Source organism: Phycodurus eques, chromosome 18 (genome assembly GCF_024500275.1).
Source record: "Phycodurus eques isolate BA_2022a chromosome 18, UOR_Pequ_1.1, whole genome shotgun sequence".
In the NCBI taxonomy this organism is placed as follows: domain Eukaryota; kingdom Metazoa; phylum Chordata; class Actinopteri; order Syngnathiformes; family Syngnathidae; genus Phycodurus; species Phycodurus eques.
In genome coordinates this window covers 16,282,192-16,309,161 of record NC_084542.1, presented here as the reverse complement: position 1 = coordinate 16,309,161, position 26,970 = coordinate 16,282,192, and the positions used below count along the sequence as shown (strand labels likewise).

Genomic DNA, 26,970 nt, shown 5'->3' with positions numbered 1-26,970 from the left:
GCCCCTTTTTCTTTAGAGGTTTTTGGGGCACTCTATCGGTGGGCTGCTATGTATAGTACGGCACCACTTTTTGGCACCACGTGTATGTACCACTGTGTAGCACACTTTTGTTGGGGTACCATGTACTGTATCACTTTTTACCACCCTACTGTGAGGGTACCATGTATGGTACCATATCAGTTTCTGGCGTCGTTTCTGGTACTTTGTGGTACCGTGCAGGGTACCAGTTTTTGTACCAAACACTGTACCACTTTTTGGCATACTTGAGTTACCATGTAAGAAACCACTTTATGGTGGGGTATCATTAGTGTACCACTTTTTGACACTCTGCCCTTTAGTTACTATGAAATAATGTTTGTGGCACATTAACATTTGGGGTGCCATGTACCCTACCACTAAGGTACCAAGTACTATTGTTGTAGTAACATGTACTGTACCACTTTTTCCCCACTTTATTGTTGGGATAATATTAAATGGATTGATTTTTAGCACCCTACCATGTACTGCCCGACTTTTTTGGGCCCCAAGCCCAAAGTCACAACGTTTTGACACCATATTGTGGTGGTAGGATGTCCTCTACCACTTTTTGTCACTCTAAAATTCTACGTGTTAGGATACCAAGCTTTGCATCTAAGTGTCATATCTAACGAAGTGTGTCGACTATATGTGACATGTCGTCAGGTACATGTTTGTGGACATCCTGAGGTCCATCCTGCTGTCCTTGGAGTCCATGATCGAGGACGCCGAGCTGCAGGTGAACGGCTTCATCCTGGTCATCGACTGGAGCAACTTCACCTTCAAGCAAGCCTCCAAGCTCACGCCCAGCATGCTCAGGCTCGCCATCGAGGGGCTGCAGGTAAACGCAGAAGTCGTTCTACGCGTTAGCATCCAGGGTTGTGCCGCTCCCGTGACGAGAAGGAGTCCCTTCGCGTGAATCATGACGATGTCGGGCGTTTTAGTCGTTTTTTTTGGGAGCGTCTTAATCAAATGGCCTGTAGGCCACAAGCCTTGGGATCACCAGCGCAGTCGTGCGTTGCCGCGCTGAGTTGACAGCAGCCAGATTGGACTCTCTGTACTCTCCTGTATGTCTTTTAGTGAGAACAAAAATCTTAGGAAACCCACGCGAGCACGGGGAGAACGAGCAAACGCCACACAGGAAGGCCGGAGCACGGATTCTAACTCCCGACCTCCGAACTGTGAGGCGGATGTGCGCTCGTCACCGCCGCCTAAAGGCTTTTTTTATTCCTATTATTGTATCATCATTTTAGCTTTGTGCGCTCACTCAGCCTACACACTTGTCTCATTTTCTCGTGATAATATGATTATTATGCATAATTTAGCCTTCAGGGAGGTGCGGCAGGTGAACAGTGAGCAGGATTCAGACCAATCCAGTCATAATCCTGCAGGATTACAACGTTGTTAGGGGATTAAAGAATGGTAAATGGGAGTGACGCCTCTCTGGATTGTTTGCTTTACATTAAAAAAAAAAAAAGAAAAAGCATTTTATTTTTGTTTGTATTGTATTGTTTGAAAAGATGAAAATGCTAACATGATTAGCATGAGCTGCAGTCGAAATGTCCGCTTCACTCGTGTTTGCATAAATTAGGCTGTGCCAGTGATGTCATTCTGTCTGTTGGCAAATTGCCTTGGATTTTTTTGTTTCAGAATCTGGGGCAGGTGGATGCATGGTTGAGGCCATTTTTGAATTTGGCTCTAATTATTGCTTGCATGCTAGCTGCTATACATTGAGCTAATCCTAGTTTAAAACTGACAACTGTTTATAGCTTCCTAGCACAGAGAAATGAGAAAAAATAGCACCCGATAATAATATACTTTTTTAAAAACACACACAGGTATGACATAATGGCATAGAATTAAATGGAATTCAACACTTTTTTTTCAACCCCCCCCCCCCCCCGGTACCCCAACATCCCCCCCAATCTTCCCCCTCTCTCGTCTTCATCAACCAGAGAAAATGCTGACATCTTATGACACGTGGCATTCATTCATTCATCAGCATTTTAAAAATGCAGCCGCTCGCATGACGCAACGTGCTTTGTTGGACCCCGACGTTCTCCTTCCACCGGCTCCGTAACACACATCCCACCCTCCCGGCGTTTCCACGGCAACCGGCCCGACTGCCTGCCTGCCTGTCTGCTCTGGCCTCTCCTCCAGATGGGCTCGTCTTTGTTTTGTGTGTGTGTGTGTGTGTGCGTGATGTTTTATGCATCGCTCCACTGCCCTTTCATTTATGAGCTTTGTATAACCAGCTGCTGTGTTGCCAAGTGCCGGAGAGACAAAATTGTAATTGATGAATGAAAATTGCTCTAAAAGAAAAAGGAGAATGACAAAAAAAAAAAAAAAAAAGATATAGCAACGCATCAGGGAGCGACAGTCACACATGATGTCATCACGCAAATGCAACACAGATGGGGAAACGCGAAGACACATGGCGACGAGGCACTAGGACAGACTGACGGTGACAGGATAGCACGACGGGGCACAAGTGGGAAAACAAAGTGGCCGGGCACACAAAATAAGGCTAGCAAGACACAGGCGAGAGGACGCAAATGAGACACAGGTTGACAATGACAGTACAGATTGATGAGCCACAGATAGGAAGACCACCAAGACCGATTTTTAAGATGCAACGAGACACAGTTGGTTATATGCACCGGACACAGGTGCACAGACAGGACACGAGACGAGACAGGACACAGATGGAGGGAACAATAGGAGGGGTTGTTCATGGGAGAGACACAGGTGGCGCGAGCGTGACAAGATTGAGACACAGGGAAGAAGACCAATTATCAGATTTATAAGACACTATGCGACACAGGTGGGTTTATAAACTGGATACCCTGATGAGACACAGGTGCATAGACGGGACACGAGACGAGACACGGGTGTCAAGTAGAGCAGGTTAGAATGAGACAGAGCTGCATGGAAAACCACGTTGGCGATGAAACACAGGTGCTCGTGCTCCTCGGACAGACTGATACAAACGCGCAAAACGACATAGGTGGGCAGCACATCCGGGTGAAGTGAAAACCGGGGATGGACAGATGAGCAAAATAAGTAGAGCAGGAATAGCCTGATACTGTCACTTGTCATCTATCCAAAGATGAAGCAAAATGTCTCGCAGCGGTAAAATATATATATATATATATTTTTTTTTTTTTTTTTTTTAAGGAGGTAAAGTGCAGCCTGCAGGGAAAAAGCTCAAGTTTGCGTTTTACTAAATAGTTTTAAGATGAGAGCCAGCCTGCACTTTAAAAGTCAACCTGTGAAGTTGCTGGCATCCGATGTAGCGCCAGAGGCGGGCCGGTCGCGGGACATCGCCTCTTTAAAGGAATTCCGCGTTAACGGTAGAGGGGTGTCAAATTCAAAACCTGAGTCCCGCCCCGTTGTGCTGAAAGCAATTGTCCTTTGAAAGCAACCATTTTGCGGCACTGATGTCATCTGCTGTTCTGTCTAAAAGGCAAAGGCGATTTTCTGTTCCGGCCCGAAAATAGCGTGAAAAAGACTTCTGACTTCACTTCTAAGTTCTTAACCTGGTCGCGCTGTCGTACTTATGGACAGAATTTGCCGGATGCTGTCACCTTCGATTCCTGTCAAGCTTTGCACTGACCTGCAGCAAACATCCCAAAATAGATTTTTTTATTTATTTATTTTTTTTTATACTCTCTAGTCATAAAAGTCCACCTAAGGCCTTTGGACCTTAAACATGAAAATGATTGTTGACAGCGTGTGACTGGCTGGTTGCGATCGCAAGTCGTCAAGTAACCATCTTTCAGAACTTGAAGGATGTTTACATTGACTTTGGATGTTGAACATATTTTCATGAGTACGTATTTCCGTATGTGTAGTGACATGTTCTTTGTGTTCTTCTCTGCTGAACTCAACAAAATCCAGAAGAACTGACTGACATTTACTAGTGAATTTCTTATATTTGTTCCATCAAATTGCATAAATGAGCAGCACGATGTGCATCGAATTGAACCAGAAAGTGTGAAAAAAGACATGATTGGTGATGAAACATCTTCAAGATCCATGAGAGCCTTCTGGAAAATCCTCGTCTGTTAACATCGCGGCAGTTGTCTACATCCTGACTTCTTGTCGTTCCGAACATCGGGTCTGAAAATAGAGAGCAGATCATTTCCTCCCAGCTGCCCGATTACATCTCATAATCGAATCCAGCAGCACAGGAAGTTCATACAAGTCTTTTTTTTTTATGGTGACAGGAAGTAGCCATGCTCATCCTTCTTATGACGCCATGTCAGGTGTTAGCGTTTGAGACTTTAGCCTCTTTTACATTGACCGTCACTTTCCCGTGCTGCTTTTCTGTGTAAAAGGCGCCGCCACGGAAAGGGAGGCACGACGGTGACGCGCAAATTTCGGTAGTATCGGCGATGGCGGATTAGTGAGAGGAGATAGCGGAACGCTGCGACAGAGACACTTACTTCTCCTGCACTGTGGGATGTTAAGTAACTGTTTGTATTTGTATGTTTTCCCGCTACTGCGACAGGACAGTTTTCCCGCGCGCTTTGGAGGAATCCACTTTGTGAACCAGCCATGGTACATCCACGCCCTCTACACCGTCATCAGGCCCTTCCTTAAGGACAAGACCAGGAAGCGGGTGAGGAAAGCCCGCAGTACACCGCGAAACGATTCAGCGCCATCCAATGTTGCTCAAATTACTTTAGGACAAAGCTTCACAGGGAGGTCTAGCACAGAGTGCCATTTAAGCTCGGACCAACTCTGAATAGAGCTCATTCTGAACGGAATTTAAGCGACGATGTACGGAGTCTTCCTAAATGTATCTCGGCTGTTGTCGTGAGCGTAGATCTTCATGCACGGCAACAACCTGACCAGCCTCCACCAGCTGCTGCATCCGGAGATCCTGCCGTCAGAGCTGGGCGGGATGATGCCGCCGTACGACATGGGCACCTGGGCCAGGGCCCTGCTGGAGCACGCCTACGACGAGGACCCCGAAACGGACGCGGGACCTGACGGAGGACCGGAGGCCTACGCGGTCTCTGTGCAGGACCTGCACAGAGATCTGGACAAAGACCTCTCGCCAAAAAACATGAAGAGGTGAGACAAAAAGAACAAAAAAGATAAATGCAAAAGTCCAGAAACGTCTAGGGTGCTTTCCAAAAAAATTGAAAATAAATAAAAAATGTGATTTTAAAGTGAAAATAGGTCCATATAAAACGAGGCCTCAAATGTGTGAAACATCAAGCCCCACTGTCTCACAGAGGCTGTGGGCGTGTACGCCGAATGCACTGAAAACGACGCCCGACTCAACTGTCGGCTGTCAATCAAATACCTCTACTATGACCTAGAAAAATGGATGCAACTTCATCGAGCATCTTTCTTATGCCTACCCATAACTACGTTTCTGCCGGGAAAATAAATCACCTTAAAGCCTCTATTTTAAAGGGTAAAGTTCACATGATCTTACATTAATATAGGATAACGCTATTTACAAATCATAAAGACCGTACTGTATGTATAGATTTAGCGCCCTAATGCTAACACGCTAGCATGCTGTCAACCTTAAAGGTCCCAGTCGGTGGTGGAGCCCGGCGTCCTAAAGCGACCTGACAAGGCCAAACGCGACGAGGACAACATGCAACCGCTGCTCTCGCTGGACTAAAAACAAACTGAGAAAAAAAAAGCCACTCGGAACCTTCCGGAAATCCCTTGCGAGCGTCTCTGTGTGGAATGCCTCAGAGAGAGATTTCTTCTACTTCCGACTTCCTGGTGGACTTCTGTGTTTCCTTGTCAAGTGCCATGTCCGCCAAAGTCCGACTTGGACTTAAGATTGATTGTCTTCGAACGATTCCCGCACCCAATCGGCCCCGCAAGCGACGGGACAAACGGACATTTGGACGCGAGCTTTTCTGACATCTTTGGAACCGGGAGCGCGACGGCTCTGGACGAGTAAGATGGACGTCGAGACGGACCGGCAAACCTCCCTTTATGGAAAAAAACTAATGACCAATATTTTGGTTTGCTTCTGATCAATAACTCTCATAACATCAACCTCCATTTTGATTTTTGATGACAGCAACCTCTAGCAGACAACGTCACATGACCCAAATACTGTATGTCATCAGTGTTTATATCCCGCCATATTGATTAACTACTAAATCATTAACAACAAAAGTATTACTAATAGTAATAATTATCCATTAGACTGAAAGTATGTTTTTTTTCTTTTAGCATTAGCACCAAAGCTAGTTACTGCTGTGACGCTAAATCAAACTAAAATGTAGAACATACTCCTTGTACATTATGAACATCTTATTTGTGATTTCTTTGTAGTTTTAATCCAGTCCAAAATGCTAGCGTCCGTACCGTCGCACGTGCTAGCTATGCAAAGCTAAGATAGCTATGCGAAAAAGTCCAAATGGCATCTACGCGCAAAATTTTGAATAAACAAAGATAAAATGTTGCACGTACATACATTATGAAGATATTCATGATATTTTCTAGTTTTAATGCAGATTAAATCACTTGGCAGACGTACCGCAAAAAAACGATTCAAATGTAGCTCAACGAAAAAGTCTAAATACCATCTACATGTACAATTATGGAAAAAACACAGCTAGAATCTTGTAACTACTACTCGTACTTCATAATTATCCATCCACCCATTTATTTGGGATACCTTTATAAAAATCCTGCTGAAATTATACATAAATTCTAAAATTGCTTTTAAGCTAAACTAAACCAACACTCAAATGGTAATCTATGTTCCATGGCTATTAATAGCGCAACAGAAAAAGTCCCAAGTCCATCCATCCATCCATTTTCTGAGCCGCTTCTCCTCACAAGGGTCGCGGGAATGCTGGAGCCTATCCCAGCTATCATCGGGCAGGATGGCGGGGTACACCCTGAACCGGTTGTCAGCCGATTGCAGGGCACACATAAACAAACAACCATTCGCACCTACGGCAATTTGGAGTCTCCAATTAACCTACCGGAGTGTCCGGAGAAAACCCCTGCAGGCACGGCGGAGAACATGCAAACTCCACACAGGCAGGGCCGGGATTTGAACCCCGGTCCTCAGAACTGTGAGGCAGACGCTCCAACCAGTCGTCCAACGTGCCGCTAAGTCCCAAGTCTAAAATTCTAAATAAATGCACCTAAAATGTAGTACGTGCTCGTACATCATAAACAAAGCACTTATGTACTCTTTGTGTTTTTGTCGAGGAAAAAAAATGTGCCGTACCGTAAAGTTCGGTGGCGCGTGCTCGCTAAAGTGACAAATTCGGAATGGCGTTTGTGCGTACAAATTCTAAATTTTGCCTAGCAACTGTTCAGTTTTGCGAGTGCTTTTGTCAATGGAGTGATGCTAGCAGCTAATTAAGTTTTGAAGCTAACTAACCCACTAGGCTAAGTTAACGATTTCTTTAATGTACATAAAACATCTGGTAAAAATCTCAAATAGGAGCTTGTTTTAGTTCTACAATATTTTACACGCTGAAATCAGTATATTTAGTTTTGTAAATTCTAGCATCAGCCGCTAACATAGCGCCCTCTAGCTAGCCTACATGTTAGCGTAATTTCCACATTTCCTAACCAATTCCAGCTATTCAAATGTCAAAATATTGACAAAATCCATGACCATTTTTACACAGTGCAAAAATTACCACCTTTCCCAAAAATTCCACATTTCCCATGTAAATAATTCCCATTCAAATGAATAGAAACATTTTCCAAATTTAACGCATCATTCCATATTTAGCTACGTATTCAACTGATTCAAACCATTCCAACTAAAAACTCTTCAGCTCATTTAGGACATTTTTTAACATTCCCAAAATGTTCACATTTTTAGTATTCTACATTTTCCATGACAACATTCACTAATCAATGCAGATATTTTACATCACGTCATTTGAATTTAGCTTCTTTTTTTTTTCTCAATTCCACATTTCAGTCCAGTGTCAGCTCTTCAGCGTTTACACAGAATTTCTACAAAAACTGCACATTCTAGTTTCTAGTCATCTTTCATCCGAAACAAATAAAAATTAAATGTATGTATGTAAAGAAAGACAGGAAACACACTTTTATTCCAAATGAAAACACTTTATCACCTCACAGTGACTATTATTTATTTACTTGCAGTATTTGACACAAGTGTTTGTTTAAGAAATGTAATGACAATTATTTGAATAGTTCAGCATTTCGAATGTTCTCTGTGACATTGTCCATTCACAGTAGTATTAAAATGGTTGTTTTTTTTAAATCATTTGCTGCAACAAACCAGCATCGTCGGCAGCTATTTTGTTCTACATCTGACTTAAGTGAGTCACTTTTTTTTTTTTTGCTGTAGAACAAAAACAATTTTGGGGAACAACTAGCGTTCATTTAAATGACATTATTTTATTTTTTTATGTCTTACACATGCACAGGAAATCATCGGAATTGTGATTGTTTATAGACACGAGCAAATCATATTTACACACACTTTTTATTTGTCTTTTAATAGTCTTGACAGAGATAATAATGCTCACTTTTGCTTGACACGTGTCAAGAAATTAAAATATTAGAAATGTATAAAAGTACTTTTACAAGCACAACAACAATAATGATAAGCATATTGTTAAATTATTATCTCTCTGACAGTGTCAATCAAAAGTCAGCGTTAATATTTCCGTATTGGATGTCAGCTGACAGTGTACCTAATGAAATGGCCGGCAGGGACCAACTGTCATAATGATATTTATGTCATTATGAGCTATTGCAGTTATTATTGTTCACTGTGTGTCATATATTATTTTGTTGTAAAAGCTGCATGCAGCCATTAAGTGTTATTATTATGATTATGATTAATATTCTGCACTGACATAATGTTTGTTTATCTCTGCCAAAGTCAACAAACAGGTTATGTATTTTTTTTAATTTTTTTTTTTAAATAATCCTGAGGTGTTTGAGCTTTTAGGATTCAGAATGACGCTTTATTTTATCCATCCGCTTATCGTCACTGGGGCTGCGAATGAGTTGGAGCCTATCCCAGCTGACTTTGAGCGAGCGGCGAGGTACACCCTCAAAACTGGTTGCCAGCCAATCGCAGGGCAAGTATAGAAAAAAAACACGCTGTTCACACTCGCGTTCACAACTACAGACAATTTCACGTCAGATCAAAGCAAAGCGACGTCCGGTGAGCTAGCGTTAGCGCCGTGTTCAAGTGTGTTGAAAAATTGTCGAGGTGTAAAAATAAAGGTGGACGCACTTTGTCACACACTGCCTCAATTTCAACTCTTTTTTAAAAAAAGATGATGGTCACTGTATTTCCTTAATAATGAAGAAATGAAATACCTAATTGATTTGAGCTGTGTTGCTAACCAAAAGAGCAGCACCTCTCCAGGATTGTGACACGATTTAGACTCCACTTTTATACAATTATTACTATTATTACTATAGCTATTGTATATTTTACCCCAAAATAAATGTACAACAAGAATGTCTCCTCTCGTCTGCAGTTGAGTAATGTGGAAATAGTGGCACCAATAAAATCTTTTGTTCATTGTTTACTAATCGTACTTGTTAAATGGGAGTACATAATTGACATGCTATTTCATAAAATTAATATTAGCAGTACTGTATTATTTTTTATATGACAATAATGTTATAATTGTTGAAAGAAAGGATTAAAACTGAAAACGTACGTACTAGTTTCATAATACAAAAAAAAAAACAGTAGTTTATATACGAATGATGTGATAACCGAACAAATATTCCACTCATGTGTCAATACTTATGGTTTTATTATAATTAATAAATATTGTTTGATCTTGTTTTCCCTGTTAGTGATGAAAAATCAAATGTTATAATTTATTTTGTAATATGAACTTTTGCTGCCTCTTTTTTTCCCCTTATTAAAGTTGACCAACATTGTCAGGTGTACTGAATTATGATTATTATGATTCATATTTAAGGAACATGAACTTGTGCAACAACCTGCTTCCTCTTACAACTTGTATAAACTTAAAATTAAATAAAAACAAAACGAAAAGTATTCACATCTGGATTCACACACGCCACTGGTTCCTTCATCATCATCATTATTATAAATAATAATTGTTAATATTATTTATTAAAATCGGGAACCATGTTGACAGTACAGCCCTCAAATTCACACAACTTTTTGTGACTGAAAAACAAGAAGCAGCGCACTAAACACCTGCTAGTTGGCTCATTAGCTTGCTAGCTAAGTGGTTAGCTCATGTTAGCATGTTAGTTAGCTTCATGCTAATTATACAAGGGTGATGATTGCGTCCCAAACTGGTTTCAGCAGGAACACAAATTCAACAACTAGCATGTATCATTTGTTTTGGCAGAGGCTAATGCTAGTCTCGATAACGTAAAGGCAACAGATTCGCCCCTTTTGAGATGCGTGACTACGGCAACGCTAAGCTAGGGAGGTCGAAGTAGTCAGTGTGGACTGCGAGAAATCCAAAAGACCAAGGATGCGAGCACATTGCGCTGTATAAGGTTACTCTCAACGCTGTACAATCACAACCAGAGAACTGGAAACAACCTTTCACAAGTACAATTATTTTTTTGACTGGAAAAAAAGGTTCTTTATTGATAGCACACGCTTTGACGTCGACAAAAAAAAAGTAGACCGTGAAAATCAATTGAGAATTGAGCAAGTTACGTCTTAATTTCAATGTCCATGCATTGCCTTTAATGGGAACGTCGACCTCCCCAGGATGGCCGTTACGTAGGCACGTCGGTTAGCCTATCTAGTCTTCAGATCTATGAATACAATATAAACCCTTTCGGTACATTTACCAGATTCTCTTGTTGCATGTGTTTAATGACGGTGCTGATAAAGGAGAGTCTGGTAATCAAACATGCTAGGATGATAATATGTTAACACGTTAATGGATGAATTGTCAAGTGTTTTGTCTCCAAGTCCGCGCACGTCTTAAGACTCAGTTGAGGCTAGTACGGCTCTGAACCACGTGACTTGGACCTTGCGCAAGCGCAGCAACGTATGCTAGCGTATGCTAGGGTATGCTAGGTGCTAACACAACGAGGTCACTGGGCGCTTTTTATTTAAAAAACCCGATCTTATCACACGGTGGAGTCTTGTGAAACTACTCGCTTTCTTTCTTTCTTCATCAAGTAAGACATCGACAGACAACGTGCGGCATCGCTAAATGCCAGCTTAGTAGCCAACCGGCCGCCGGCGTTGCTTTAACGTACAGCCGAAGACGTTAAGTCACCGATCGGCCCGGCTGATGAACATGATCGGTCTCCGGTGTTGGTCGTGCTAACGCACACTTCCTCTCTCTGAACGTAGGCCCTTAATTTGACTAATGCTAGAATTTCGCTCGAACCTGAGTTAGATGTAAATCAACATCAGATCATAACCAAGTTGTTGTCAAGTATTTTAGTGCATTTTAGCATTAGCGTCATTAGCATGTGTCCAGAGGCAGGTGGGGCACAAGTGTGGAAGAGACAGGGCTCCTGGGGTTTGACAGAGTTAAATTAAAAAAATACAAAAAAGAGCGACTCAAAATTATGGGGGAAAAAAACTTTTTGTATTCGGGGCAAATGGTCCACTGTCCCATCATATCCAGCAGATGGTGCTGCAGTTAGGGGGGGGGGGGCTTTCTTTCTTTTAAATACGTTTTGTATTTCATACTTATGTTGTTGAGAAAACTTTTATCAGTGCCCTTTGTGAATTCCATGTAGCAACAAGTGTCGCAATCGTGTTACACGCCTAAGAAAATAAATAATGTTGATTACATCTGCTAGCGAGCTAACATTTCCGCTTTCTTTGTAAAAGTAATCAAAATGTTCTTGTTTGACTTTTTTTTTTAATAGGGCATGTGCCCTATTATGTCCACGTAGGAATAAGCGATGCAGTCACTCAACAAAGAAAATAATTAGATTTCTGTCTGCTAGAAAGATAAAATGCTATTTATTTTTATTATTTACTGTATATAAAACACGTTTTAAATGAAGCAATTAGTTTGGTTTGTTTTCTCATTATAATTACTTTCCTTAATTTCATGTTTTCAAAATTGTCCATCTGTGCCCTGTGAATACCACTTAGCAACGAGTTTTACAACCGTGTAACATGATTGGACAAAGTCACTCTATTTTCAAGCTAGCTAAATTTCCCAAATGTAGATGTTTTCTGCCAGCCCTCTTTTCTCTGTTCTGTGGGGTTCTGTGAGGTGTTAGCATCCTATGAATTCTACCTAGCATCAAGTGATGGAGTAAAAAAAAAAAGGCTTAATTTTTATGTGCTTGCTATGTACATTTCACTTATACTGTATTTTTATTTTTTTTATCCGAATGAGAAACCCCAGGAGCTCAGCTATGTAGTTGAAAAATAAAAACTAATATTTCAGTCATTGTTGCCCCGAATGGAAAAGAGTCCCTTGTACGATGTCCTGATTGGGTACGTTGAAGGCTGCCCTACTGCCTCAACGGCCTGGCCGCCCTCTGCTGCTCGAGTAGGGACTTGAGGGCGGGCGGCACGGCGGTGGGCGGCGTTGCCGGGCTGAACGGTCGCAGGGGGTACTGCGCATTTTTGCCGGGTACATAAACACACTGGAAGTATCGCTGAGCTGCGAACATACACAGGAAGTCAACTTTTACTTTGGAAATAAAAACAGGAAGTGAATGATGAAGTGTATCTTGTCACTGTCAGAATAAATCAAAATCATCAAGGTCAGGTTTCAAAGTTTGAATTGACTGAGTGCTCACTAACCCTCTTCTTTTGGACTGACACTGCCCTCTAGTGGTGAGGTTTAACTGCAGTTACATTGAATGTATAGTTCCCCCTGCTGGAGGGAACATTTACCAGTAATTGATGCCCTTCATAAAAGATGCCACCAGATGGTGACAAAGCACTACATTAATCTCAATGAAACCCCTCAACTCACTTCAACATAGTCATTTGGCACCAAATTTGCGGCAAAGCACTACCTTTTTCGAAATGAAGCTCCTCAATTCACTTGAACAAAGGTCCTCTGCATTAAAAGCCACAAGATGGCGCCAAAGTAATACTTTTAGTGCTTTGACCTGAGCATCGGTGTGTTTTTCAGCAAATAAGGAAGGTTAGGTTACCATAAAAACCTGCAAATAGAAGAATTTGCGAATGCCAAACTGAATATGTATGAACATGTACTGACCTGATTTCTGCTTTCCTGTACTTTCGTCCGCTGTCTTTTCTACGAGAGACACACACAGTAAAACAGACTGAGATACTATGTTGTATGCTAACAAGAAGTCAGATTTGAAGGAAGACGGGTGGTGGTGTAGTTTCAGCATGCGTCAAAGGTTTAAAAGTCAACATGTGAACTAGTACAATTAGTGCAAATACAACAGAACTTCTAAAGCTAGGGGTGGACAAACTTTGGGGCTTAAGGGCCACTTTTTTTTTTTTTTTTTTTTTAAACAGCTCGACCAGCTTTTTAGAAGAAAAATATGTATGTAATATATGTAGCATTTTAAGAATACAGTAATTCTCATTTTATTTTTTACATATGATCTGCTCCATTCTTCAGTTTCTTTAATCTAAGTATTTATGCGATGAATATTTCTGTAAAAAACTGTTTTTTTTTCTTCCTAAAATTGGTGAATTGAAATGAACTTAATTTTTTAAATGGATTTATTATTCATTTAGCTCATACAAAAATATATAGCTTTATTGTAAATAATTTAAAACATAATAGTAAAAAAAATATTTTACATATATGAACATTATTTTTGTGATTTTCTTTCATACCATCATAATTCTAAATATAATCATAAATGTCAATACAATTGGTTAGTTAACTATGGCTAAATTAAGTATAAAAAACAATTCTTATTGTATTTTTCATTGATTTGACTAATTCAATAATTTGTTAATTGATTATAGGAAAGGAAATAGAGGTAAAATAAGCCATTTATGGAGATGTCATATTTCTGCATTTATTTTATTACATACATACGTATGCGGTGAATTCATTATAATTAGATTCATTCTAAAACATTCAAATGAATGTAAAAAAAAAATCCTTTTGTTATTAAAATAAACGCTTTTTCCTTATTTTACATCCACATTTTCACTTTTGGTTTGACCTCATTCCCTCACAATCTGCCCCACATTTTGGATTGAAAAATCAAATGTGGCCCTTGAGGACAAAGGTTTGTCCACCCCAGGCTTAGAGGTTTGATTGTATTGAAAGGGGATGAATGGGAACAAAGTGCGGAAGGGGGAACGTTGCTACGGGAAAGAAGACTCGATCAGAAGAAAGAACATTTGGGAGTGTTATGTTGCTGATTATAAATCAAATTGTTACAGCTCATCTTCATATTGTGCTGATGAGAGGAAAAAGACAATTAGACACAAAGCAAATACCTCAGGCTTTATGGGAAGCTCTTTTTCCTCCCTCTGATGACAACAAGCATTAAAACACTTGGAGTTTATTCTTTCAAAAACATGAGCATGAAATCCTTCTGACCACTTGGGGGCGTTAGAGGGAGAAAAAGCTGTGGCGTGTTGCCGTCTTTGTTAGCACTGATTGCCAGTTATTTACAAATTTTCAATACATATATTAGGAGGGAAATACTTGAACAACCTCCAGACAGCTGGCGCCAAAGATACCATTTGGCTATATTGCACTTTATTTGCACAACTTAACATTATGCTCTACTTATTTTCATTGCTTTTGCTTTCATTTGATATCATAGTATTTCTGATTTCATTTTCTGAACCATGTAATAGTGTCATCATATTCAATGTTTTTAGGCAAGTCATCAAATCTCATTGGTCACACAAGTGGAGATTGTGAAAGAATTGGATGCTTCCATACTTACTGGCTTGTGAAGGTTCTTGGTCTTTTTTGTCTGAAACATTATCGAAGAAAAACGTGAAAAAAAATAACCTGCCTGAAATGTAAATTGATTTAAAATTAATTTCATTTAAAATTGTTGCAAACCTTTAATGTCCTTCAAGGACCTTTCCTTTTCCTCAGCCTGATTGGCTTTGCCTGTGATGACACAGTAGAAAACATGCTGTATATTTTTGAAATAAAATAAAAATGTACATTTTTAAAAATTAATTCACATTGTAAATAAATAGTACAAGTACAGAATGTTAGTAGAGGAATAATAAAGTATATTGGATTGAATGTCCACTTTTATGTTATAAAAGATGGGTGGGCAAACTATTGTGATCATTTCATAAAAAAAAAAAAAAAAAAAAGTTAAAATGTGCGTGAAATATAGAAAGAATAATAAAGTCATGACTTATTTTCCCTTTTTATTTCACTGGTGGTGCGACAAATATTACAGGACTCTTGATAATGTAATTGTTGCATACAGTATATAAAATGTTAAAATTTTACTCATATTTTTCTATACTGTCAATTCATATATAAATAAATACAAATGAATGCATGCACTTTAATTAAACAATTTTAGGACAAAATAACTAAATTAATACAACAAATATGACAAGACTCTTGATAACGTAAATGCTCGGTACACCACAATTTGCCCACTTCTGACATAAAATCATCAAGTGTACATAAACATGAAACAGGTATTAAACTTACTTTTCTTGCTCGTCAGTAAAGTTGTTCTCATTTTGGCTGAAGACACACACAAAAAAAAGCACACGCGTCAATCATCCGTCCACATGCAAGCAGCCATTTTGAATTCAATGGTGGCGGCCTCACGCGTTTGCGACGTTGAAGATTTGCCAAGTTTGTCGGTCGCGTTTGTCCTCTTCAGCGTGTCCAGCAGTCCGCCCGTCAGCCTGCTCGGCCGCAGCTGCGCTTCTGCCGCCGTGGGACTTTGACTTGGACCTGCCGCGAGGCAAAAAAACCTTAGAAGACATCCGATGAGCAAGTCACTTACAAGCCAAATGTAGAGCTGCGCTCTGTGGCCTGTAACGTGAACATACATTTGACACACCACAGACACGTGTTGTTAACATTCCAGGCAAATTTTGAATGTTTAAAAAAAATAAAAAATAATACAATAATCGCAAAGTCTATAAAAATCTGTCATAAACCAAGCCTTTGTCTCCGCTCTCAAACGCTGTGGGCGTGTCCGCTGAATGCGCTGAAACCACACCCCTCTCAACTGACCCCTGCAAATCAAATACTACTTTTACCTCTTTTGGCCGCAGAGGAGGAGGAGGTCTTCCTTTTGCCCTTGGCAGCATCTGAGTGACCCCCCCCCCCCCACAAAAAAAATAAAACGTTGCCGTGACGACCTCAAATCACATGACTGACAGCCAATGAGTGACCTGTCTTTGAGGCGGAGGTGGAGCTTCTCTTCCGTCTCGCCGCTGTGGCTTCTGATGTGAAGAAAGAATGACGATGGGTCAAAAGGTGACATCATCACCACGGCAACCAGCATCTTAAGGACAATTACCTCTCCTTGGAGGAGCTGCTGCACTTTTGCTTCGGGCTTTTACAGCTGAATGCAAAGAAAAGCAAGATTGCAACGTAAGGTTCAGACACCAACATGTGATTAATAAACACTTTTTTTTTTACATGAAAGTAATCATTTTTTTAAGACTGTGCGTAAATCCAGCGCTTACACGAGGGGGCGGGTTAGACCCAGTGTTGGTAATGTGGACCGGCGTACATCAGCACATTTAAAAGTGGGACGTCTGCGCTGGTGTGGGAGTGTTCACAGCGGACTTTGATCCTGTCCAATCGAAGGGGCTCCTCTCGTCCCCTTTAAATGCGGCACAATAGTGTCGCTACAAGACGTTTATGTAAGCGTAATCGCAGCAATCCGTGCATTGTCACTGCTCTTGGCCGGTATGCTAGCATATAACGTTAGCGGGTACCCTTATTCATAGCCGTGACTCTGACTGGCCACGTGTAACATATTGTGGATTGACTTGCTGTCCAACACTGGGAATAAAATATGAATCTTTCGTTATCCACCTGTCTGTGTAGCTCCAGCTTTGGTTTTGTCTTTTGCGAGTCCATCATCTGAAAAAGACAACAAGCACACGGAGGTGGTTCGCCGTGTTCCTAATGAAGTAGCCGCAAAGCTTCTCCGCAAATGTTGTTGTACAAGTGGTGAGGGAATGCAAAGTACCTTTGTGATCCTCAGCTGTCTTCCTTTTCGTCATCGCTTCTGGATTGAACACATGACTCATACATTCAAACATTGCAACAACGTTTATAAAACCCAAGCGAGAAAAGTGGCATGCCTTTCTTCGCAGATGATGCCGTCGTCACGTCTTCTTTGACACGCTCTGATTCGGCTTTCACTTCTGGTTCTGCTGCTTCGTCTTTCAAGAGGAAACAGTTGAGGTGTGTGAAGCGAAAGGCGACAAACAGATACAGTTTATCAACAGAGAACCAGGAAGTCCGTGTCGGGTGTTTTCGTATGTACAAACTGGATGTGACCATTAAAAAAAAACAAATCTTGCTCCAATTGTGCTGTAGGATATTGTTGACTTCTTTCACTCTGCTGTGCTTCAAGTCTTCCTCACCTTTCTGGACTTCGGGCTGAGTGGGAGGTGCTTGCTCCGTGGCTCCTGATTGGACGGGTTCGACAGGACGGACCGGTTCAACCGGCTGGACCGGTTCCGCTCGTTGTAGCGGTTGGACAGGCTGGACCGGTTCAGTTGGTTGCACTGGCTGAACTGTTTTAACAGGTTGTACAGGCTGGACCGGTTCTACTGGTTGGACTGGTTCTGGCGGCGGCTGCACGGCAGGCGCCACGGGCTGAGCAAAGTGTTGGTAGTGAGGGTAGAGCGGCGGCATCATCGGGTGCGCTTGGTAAAGCGGCAGCGGGTGGACGGGATGGGTGGTCAGAACCGGAGCGGCAGAACCTGGAAAGAAAAAAAAAAGGATAAAGAGCTCCAGTCGTGTCAGAACACGAGCCGCGCAGGAAGCGGATGTCCGGCGGGCAACCTGAGGCGGTCGGAGGCGGGTACGGCGTGTCCGTCACGATCTGGTGAACTGCGAGACAAAATATTTGGAGGTGAAGGACACACAGATCAATTGTCTTCTTGCGATAAGTCCAGTTTTTGAACACTCACCGTACCAGCCGGGAGGGGACGGACAGTAGACCGGTGCTGGTCTGCAAGGACCGACTGGAAGCAACACAATGCGCTACGTTGAGTCATAGATTAGCATAGCATCAGTCACTGCAGTGGACAGCTATCAAAGGCGCTTTCCTCTCCATATGCATGAGTCTCGACGTATAAGTTGAACATCAGTCATAAATGTATGTGTTTGTGTGCATGTCTATACACTATGTATACATTTATGATTGAATAAAGGACAGAGGTACCGTCTTGTACTGGTTCTGGGACTTGTGTTGGTTTTGGACTTTGCTTCTCAGCACGTTGCTCTAGCGAACACACGGAAACAGCAGAAGGTTAAGTACCATCTTTTTGAACCTGATCTATGATTTACAGTATCGTTTCAATAAGCTCTATTATAAATTGGAGCGATGATTGGCTTACTTGTTTTGGACTTCTTGCTTTTTTCCTCTTTCTTGGCTAGTTAAGGACAAAAAAGAACATATGGGATCCGAGCAGAACCAGCACGCATGCCGTCATCTCCACGTACCTCTGACAAGAGTCGGAATCCCCCTGACGCGTCTCATTTTGGGCTCCAGACTGGCAATCCTGGGAAGAGCTGGGACGTAAACGCGTGCGTTATTCACACGTCATCAACATCGAAACAACAATCTACAAAGTCAAAGGTGAGTTACATCAGTCAACTCAAAAGTCAGCAAGTCAAGTCAGACACGGAACACAAGAGGTGTCTTCTGATCATCAAATCATTACCTGTTCTTTTGGGTTTTTCTGTGGTCTTCACTGCTTTCGATTCTTCACGTGGAAAAAAAGCATAGCAACATTGTTGCAAAGTCACATGGCATCCCATCGACGTGAGAAAATAAGTGAACCATCGTATTCATTTTAGAAAATGCACTCGTCGTGTTCATCTTTAGTTTCTTACTAATGTGCTCGGAACTTCACTTTAAACATGAAACCTTGGATTACGTTTAAAAGGCAAAATCTTGTGCTTCCCCGCATTGGGTTCCGGGGTGACAAGAGCTGAGAACCGATGCTGCCATCGTTTCATTTTCTACACTTTCTGCTTCTGATGTTGTGACTCGTCGCCACGGCGCACTGACCTTTCTTCTTGGCGCTTCGCACGGCGGACACCCGCGTCTTTGGCGGACTCGTGCAGGGACACACTGGAACCCCACGAAGAGAAGAAGAAGAAGAAGAAGAAGAAAAAGAGAAGGTTATGTTCCTCATAGAAGCGCAGAAGTTGTCGCCACGTTTCCTCGCTGACCTGCATGTGCTTCAGCTTCAAGTTTTGTCACCTTGTGCTCCTCTTCTTTGCCGGCCTTCTCCGCTTTCTCTCCTTCTTCATCTCCGCCGACCGGTGGGCTCAGCTCGTCCACATGCGCGTGTTGAGCGCTGACTGATAGATCGACACATGGATGCGTACAGTATATACAGTGCATATGGATCTCCATGCCGCGCGTATGTCGACACGATACCTGATGGCGAGTCTTCTTCACCCTCCTCCTCGTCTTCATCTGATGACCACTCTGGTGTGATGTCATCTTCGAGGTCAAGGTCTCCCTCACCCGAGGTCAAAGGGAGTGAGCCCGCATCGTCGTCATCCTCGTCGTCTTCGTCCAAGGGAGGTGGTGCAATTTCTTCTTCATCCTCCTCCTCCTCCTCATCATTCATGTCATCATCGGTGACATCATCGGGTTTGTGGTCTTCGGTGCTCTCCGATTGGCCAAAATCAAGGCGGGCGAGGTCTTCGTCCAAAAGGTCTTCCTCATCTTCTTCGCCATCATCTTCGCCATCATCATTGACATCATCAGGTTTGTTGGCGTCTGATTGGACGAGAACTTCCTCCTTGATTTCATCCTCATCGTCTTCGTCATCATCATCGTCGTCAGCCAACGACGCTCCCGAAGTGACATCTTCATGTTTGAGAGCCAACATTTTGAGAGGTTCCTCCTCTTCTTCTTCGTTGTCATCATCATCTTCATCAGGGACAGGAGCAAGATGAAGGTCAGCTTCATCTTCCTCCCTGGACTGAAGCACGAGATCCTCATCTTCCTCGTCTTCCTCGTCCCTTGTTATATCTTCATCACCGTAGTCCCCCTCAGAGGTAGCAGGTGCATCCTCCTCATCATCATCTTCATCATCCTCTTCATGAGCTGTGCGTTCTTCTCCTTCTTCGTCCTCTTGGGTGCCATCCTCATCAATCTCAGCCGTGGCGACCTCATCTTCATTTTCATCATCGTCTTCATCAGTCTCGGGTTTGGAGGCCTCATCTTCCTCATCCTCAGGAGCCGCCTCCTCTTCATCTTCGTCAGTCCCAAGTTTGGAGGCTCCATCTTCATCTTCAGCAGCAGCAGTGAGCTCCTCCTCCTCATCCTCCTCTTCCTCCTCCTTCACCTCTGCAGTGGCTTCCGCTCCCTCCCCCTTTTCCTCCTCTTCTTCATCACCCACTCCTTCTTCCTCCTCCTCCTCCTCCTCTTCCTCCTCCTCCTCCGCAGCAGCCACCTTCTCTTCATCATCTACCACCTCCTCCACTTCATCTGCAGCTGCTTCATCTCCATCCTTGTCTTCCTCCTCATGAGCTGCAACGACTCCTTCATCCACTGTATCTTCCTCCTCCTCCTCCTCCTCCTCCTCCTCCTCTTCAGCTGCTTCATCCACCACACCTTCCTCCTCCTCTTCTTCATATTCTGCATCAAGCTCTTCCTCCTCTTCTTCTTCCTCTTCTTGCGCCTCCTCCTCCTCATACCCCTCATCCTCTTCTTCCTCGTCTTCATCCTGGTGGACCGCTTCAACCAGTCGTGCCTTCTTCACTTGCATCCCGATGACTTCAACAAACAAGAGACAATTCATCAGCATGTTCACGGGGAAATTTCCAGTTTAAAAAAAATAAAATAGATTTGCAAGATTCCAATGTAGTTGAATGAAGTTGTTTTCCGATCATCCACTTCCACAGAAATAATAGCAATACATACATTTAGCGCTTCCTTTTGGGAAAATATCCCTTTTTCAAACTTGCTAGTCGCCTTTTGGAAAAATAGTCGCCAGAGAGTTCGGAAAAGTCGCTCGACGTAGTGACCAAATCATCACTTCATTGTCAACACTGACTGTGCCTCTCTGTTTCCAGCCATCATGTTGTTATTGTAAGCAGTGCACATCAGTGGGGGCACGCTTTGAACCACAGAAGCCATTAGAAAAATGGTGGTGTCAAATGACAACATTAGCAGTATTATCAACTTCTTTTTACACCCGTTAAAAAAAGAAAACAGTGTAGGCACGTACCTTTACTTCGGGATGGTAGAAACTCCCCTGGAATGCAAAAAAAAAAAAAAAGAAGACAAAAAATGAGCATGGAGATTCAGTTTGACCACACAGCTCCATGTTAGCATGTTAGCAGTTAGCGACAAGCCGGAGAAGAAAGCCCGAGTGTATTTTAGTGTCACCAAACACAGTTGTTGTTACTCGGTTACACTTAATGACACCATCACAGAACAATTAGCAATTCGACTTTAGCATCAAGTACCTTTTCTCCTCTTAAGATTCACCTCCACTTGCTCTTCCACCTCCATCTCCTCCGACCACGTTGTCGCTTTGAGACGGTTCATAAGTACATATATCATTATGCATTTATGCATAAAGGACTATCGTTAACAGTCGGAGGTCGTCTACAATTAGAGCTGAGCGATATCGACGAAAAAATGAAATGTTCACATCAGCGAGGACACAAAATAAAAAATAGTGAAAAGAAAAAAAATCGTTCTAAGCAATAACCTGGAATTAATCTCCACAATTAGCCAATCTCCAACCGTGCGTTTCTGTAGGTTATAATGTGATGCAGTGCAAGAGCGAGGCCAAAGCGTTGCCAGCTTCAGATGGGGAACCGCGGTGATGTCATCTGGAGCGACTGCAGTACTCTATAACAAGCGAAGCGAGTTTGCGCGGGATGTTCACGCTCACCTTTTTTCCTCACAGCGTAGAGATTTCCTGAAGAAGAAGAAGGAGAAAAAAAACATCAGACTGAATCAGTCTTCCCACCACCAGTTAGGTTATCAAAGGGTCCATATTATGGAAAAGTGACTTTTTTAACGTCCATCCTTCCAATCCATCACTCTCCTTTCAAGTCTTACCGTCATCTTCATCGGGGGCAACCAGGCTGGCGGCAAACTTGAGCATGGCGCGGACGGCATCGGCGGACCTCTCCACCACGTCGTTGACGGCCTTGGCCGGGTCCGTGCCGATCCTGCCGAGGCCTCCTGCAGGGAAGAGCTTTCCATCAACATTTGATTGACAGGCTCACGGTCTGAACACAACAGGCCAGCTTTAACGTGCTCATTCATTTCATTTGAATACATAATGGTGCTAACATACCCACTGGTCACTTTATTAGGTACATTATCTCATGAGATCCATTCCAAAAAAATTCTGCCCGCTTTTTGCACAACTTATTTAACTACACGAGAGAGTCCAAATATCACAAGCAACTCATCCTTACCATTTGTCTGGGCACGTGTACTTAATAAAGTGGCCAGCAAGTTCAATTCCCCCCTCACTTCCCTTTACAACCGCATTCTACCAGCAAAATGCCAAAATCAAATCAAATAAAGATGCCTTTGACAAGAGTTGTGTTCAGGGGGGCTCGTTTTGTTTTTTTGGGGTGCCGATTCAAGCTCACCTGAAGTTCAAATATGATAAAAAAAAAAGAATTAAAAAATTAATCATCTGCAAGGGGTTTTATCACATTTGAACACTCAAGAATCACTACTGCACAAATGACAGCTATAGGGGGGCGCACACAAGGAGGTTAGTGGGGGTGGGGGGGGGGGGGGGGGGGTCTGCGAGAAGAGGGCTTAGTCAGGGGGAGGTTCTTCTTGCCTCGACGCTCTGAGTCCTTAAAAACCTTCCCGATGCCAGGACCTGCTGGGATGACACACAGAAGTAGAAAGTAGAAAAAACGAAGAAACAGAAAGAAGAAGGAGAGAAGAGCTCATCTCGTAGCTTTGCCGTCATGCTCGTGAATAGAAAAACATATTTGCTTAACATATTCACAACTCCAGTGGGATGTCCAGCTTCCAACCGTCTCCTTCCTTCTCATTCGCAAACAATGTGAAAACGGGACTGAAAATTGCCAGGCACTTTATTTTTGAAATAGTTGCTCGAAGGGTCCGGAAAAGCTCTAAATATCGTCATATGCTTATTTGTCAACACTGACTGTGCTTTTGTTAACAAGCTCCGCTCTGTGTGCAGCCGTGTTGTTAGTGTAAGCAGCGCGTGTCACCAACGACGCTAAAAAGAAACTCGATTGAAAAAAAAAAAAAGAAAAAATAGTCCCGATGCATGAACTTCAAGTCATCGATAAAATTGAGGAATCGCCCATGCCTATATCCAGCATCCAAAAACTACACAACGATGAGAAGACATACAGGAAGTGACATCACATTAAAAGCAGGAAACGCCCAACGTCTACATGCATCCTCTCTTGATATCAAAGTTAACTATGCAGAGCCAAAACGATACTAGTATTACTCTGCCTCCATCTGCTGGCATCTTGGTGTCATGAAACTGTTGAAGTTATTTGAGGAGTTTCATTATGCAGTGACATTTTGACACAGAAGCAATCTTTGTGCAGCATTTAGACAAAAAGAATGTTAAAATAATCCCTCTATAATGGCGCATAAATCACAAATTGAGATATGACTAACCGCAGAATGCAAACAAACAAACATAGAAGTGCTCACCTGAGATGGTTTTGTAGTCGGCCAGGTCGAACACGATGACGAAAACGCACGACCACGTGACCACGAGGGCCAGCACGAGGATCCATGCCAGCGGCGAGCTAAACGTAGAATAAACGTCGTCGGCGAACGTCCGCTCGGACACGCCGGCGGGCGGCGAGCCGACATCGCCGTTCTTGCCGTCGATGACCGTCGTGGTGGTGCTGGCGGACGACCTCACTGAAGAGAAACATCCGACGGGAGGTAAACGCACGTTTTAGTCAACACTCCTCAATCGTTCACTTTGGTGTGGACAGACTCTGCACGCTGTCCCCATATTTGTTCGACAAAAGTCATAACTATGGCGCTGGCCCTTTTGACATTTAACAGCTTGACTGCGATTCAATTTTGCATTAAGAACATTTCAGATATCTGCAGCATCGTTTCGTCTGGGACCAATGATGCCACGTTTGCCAATCGTGTGTATAGGGTTTATCATTACAGATATCTACAATTCAGTTGCAGAAAATCCTCTGTGAATTACGGATATCTGCTACGGAATTGGAGATAATGCTAACTTTTTTTTTTTTGTTGGGGCATTGATGCTGCTGAGGCTTTGGCTAGTTAGCATGTCGCGTTACCCGCTAACTATTTGTGTTGACACTGCAGCATTTTTAATAAAAAGCATTTGTAGATGTAAATGTAAATTTTCTATACACATTTAATGCGGCATATTTAATTCCTATTTCATGTTTGTATACCTGTAATGTACTGTATTTACATCATATTTCATTTGTATGCAATGCTTATACACCGCTAATGTGTGTGCCATTTTTACATCTTCCGATATTTACGTCATATTTCACCTCTATGAACCTATAATGGAGCATATTTACATGGAGTCGTGCGACAGACAAGAGCAGCGAGATGGAGGGAAGCGAACAAGCCGACACCGAGGCTGTCAGCCGATCTCTCCCGCCACCTGTCGCGCTGCCATCGCCGTTGCTGACTCACGAGGCTTAGCGGAACTTGACGAAACACAAACGACACGTAACACAGACGCACAAGACAGACACACACCGGTAAGCGGTCTTTTTTTTTTTTTTTTTTTTTTTTTTTTTTTTTTTTTTTTTATAATAAACTGTACTTTACTTTGGTGTGAAGGACGCTACATGAAACCATCCTGTAGTGTCGAGCCTCATCCTTTCGCACTTTTGGGAATAACATCTCAGCGGTCACGTACATTAGTCAGCAGAAATGTTAGTACCAACCTTCATTAGTCGGTACAAATGTTCGTACAATACATAACAGATAGTCGTGTATAGTTATTATTATTTTATCGCGATACAACAAGTATAAAATAAAACCTGGAGCTGCACCCCCATTTTGTTGCATTTGGACCATACACTTTCTATTCTATGTTCTATGTCTATGGTCAGCATAAATGTTCACTCGTTAGTATGAATGTTCACCATTAATACAGATGTTGACTAACATGTCGTCAGCACGTTAGTAAGACGTTAGTCAGTACAAGACGTGTCATTATTATCGCTGGTTATCTTATTTTTACCTATTACCTTAATAACAAGGGCACGTCGAAATGTGAATTAAAAGTTCCATGATGGCTCTTATTAGACCAAGGAGCAGATTATTTCTGTGATGTCCTGTACGGAAAAGTCTTTCCAGACCTTTTTGAAAATGTTATCCCCGCCAACCTTTTAACCTGACCCGTGAATCATTCTTCATCCTTCCCCGGTGTGATTATTCATCCATGGTGTAGTCGTCCTTTTAAGGCCAGCAGCTATTTTCATTCTTCTCTGATTCCCTGACTTGTCTGATCTCCTCACAAGTCAACAAACTCAGCACATTTCCTTATTAATTATGTGTAATGTGCATGCCAGACCACTAGTTGGCGAAATTAGCACGCCTGTTTTCCAGTTTTGGAGGTAGTATCAAAACTGAGAAACCGGACCGGGGTACAAAGATGCACACAATACTCCCGTCCTTTTGTACTGAAAGCAGTCGCTATTGATGGGAGGTGCGTCGGTCGTGTAAGAACGCGCACAGACGTGGTAAATGTCACATCTTTTGTTATTAACGATTAACATTATTAACGCTGATGCATCCATTTTGTTTCGACTGTATACTAGAAACAGACACCTGACATGTCTGCTTCCATGATGGAGAAAACAAAAAAATCATGTCTGAAATTGCACCCTCAAAGACATCATCAAAGACTCAATCAATGCCAAGCGGTCGTGTTCAGCGTGAATATGTACTGACATACGTACTAAATATGAAACCTTCAAAGACACCGCCAATTCCAGTCAATGAAAAGTGTTCAGTGTTAATATGCAGACTAATAACTAAAGATGTTAAAGTAACACTCAGAAACGCATCAACGATATCGGCAAAGACAACATCAAAGACATCAGCAAAGGCTTCATCAAATATATAATCAAAGACATTGTCAAAAATGTTAAAGGGGACACTGTCGGACATCATCAAAGACACCACAAATGTCAAAGGTGTTCAGTACTAATTTGCACGGATCAATCATGCTAAAATTAAAAGACAAAAAGACCATCAAAGACATCAACAAATGCATCATCAAAGACAAACGGTGGCATCAGCGCTAATCAGGTATTCAGTTTTCATGTGCACCGATATATATATATCTATATATATAGATATATATATCTACAGTACGTTGTAAATATGACATCATCAAAGACGTAATCAATAATCAATGCCACATCACCATCAAAGGTACCATGAAAGACATCTATGGAGACGCCGTCAATATCAAAGACACATCAATGGGGCAACAAAGACACGATTGAAAACTTTGACGGTCCACAAATACATCAACAAATATGAATCAAAGACACAATCCAAGTCATCATCAAAGACGTAATCAATGACACCCTCATGGCCAATCAATGAACAGTATCCAGCGTTAATGTTCGATGATCCTGCTGTACACCGTGCATGGCGGCCTTACAAATAGATGATACATGATAGCTGCATATTTTTAGCTACGTCCATGCTAAGTACCCTTCACGCGGGAGAGAAAAGCCCCACCTGTCACACAAAACACCTTCCACCAACTTTTTACCTTCTGCTTCCGCCATTGCTCTACATTCAAAGTGTTGCCAGCAGCTTCAGTTGCTATGAAAACAAGATGGATCCTTCCCTGTGGTGCGACTG

At 42.3% G+C, this 26,970-nt stretch overlaps 2 protein-coding genes across 7 annotated transcripts in view; one reads left to right on the top strand and one right to left on the bottom strand.

Annotated features, from left to right (window-relative positions):
* Positions 1-9,982, top strand: part of clvs2 (clavesin 2) — an 11,637-nt gene extending 1,655 nt beyond the window's left edge. For all 3 annotated transcript variants that reach the window (XM_061704457.1, XM_061704455.1, XM_061704456.1), the window contains 4 exons: positions 682-856; positions 4,529-4,639; positions 4,847-5,097; positions 5,569-9,982. In XM_061704457.1, coding sequence (XP_061560441.1) covers positions 682-856; positions 4,529-4,639; positions 4,847-5,097; positions 5,569-5,662 — 631 coding nt within the window. In that variant the 3' untranslated portion in view covers positions 5,663-9,982. The remainder of the gene's footprint in view (positions 1-681; positions 857-4,528; positions 4,640-4,846; positions 5,098-5,568) is intronic.
* trdn (triadin) lies at positions 9,719-26,970 on the bottom strand. Of its 4 annotated transcripts, XM_061704454.1 has the most exons (28): positions 25,476-25,609; positions 23,785-24,000; positions 22,177-22,302; positions 22,007-22,033; positions 21,332-21,358; positions 19,528-20,877; positions 19,317-19,448; positions 19,153-19,215; positions 18,803-18,844; positions 18,582-18,650; positions 18,476-18,511; positions 18,301-18,360; positions 18,047-18,100; positions 17,919-17,966; positions 17,495-17,836; positions 17,210-17,290; positions 17,095-17,133; positions 16,938-16,985; positions 16,414-16,458; positions 16,286-16,336; positions 16,151-16,201; positions 15,711-15,839; positions 15,588-15,623; positions 14,970-15,020; positions 14,848-14,877; positions 14,390-14,422; positions 13,176-13,214; positions 12,558-12,608 (listed from the first exon to the last, which is right to left on the bottom strand). In XM_061704454.1, exons 1-26 carry the CDS (start codon positions 25,504-25,506, stop codon positions 14,391-14,393), a joined length of 3,216 nt encoding a protein of 1,071 aa, XP_061560438.1. In that variant the 5' UTR covers positions 25,507-25,609; the 3' UTR covers positions 12,558-12,608; positions 13,176-13,214; position 14,390. The 4 variants fall into 4 exon arrangements, with proteins under 4 accessions (XP_061560436.1, XP_061560434.1, XP_061560437.1 ...); XM_061704452.1 differs by lacking the exons at positions 14,390-14,422; positions 25,476-25,609 and adding an exon at positions 26,879-26,970 and having other exon boundaries at positions 9,719-12,608; XM_061704450.1 differs by lacking the exon at positions 14,390-14,422 and having other exon boundaries at positions 9,719-12,608.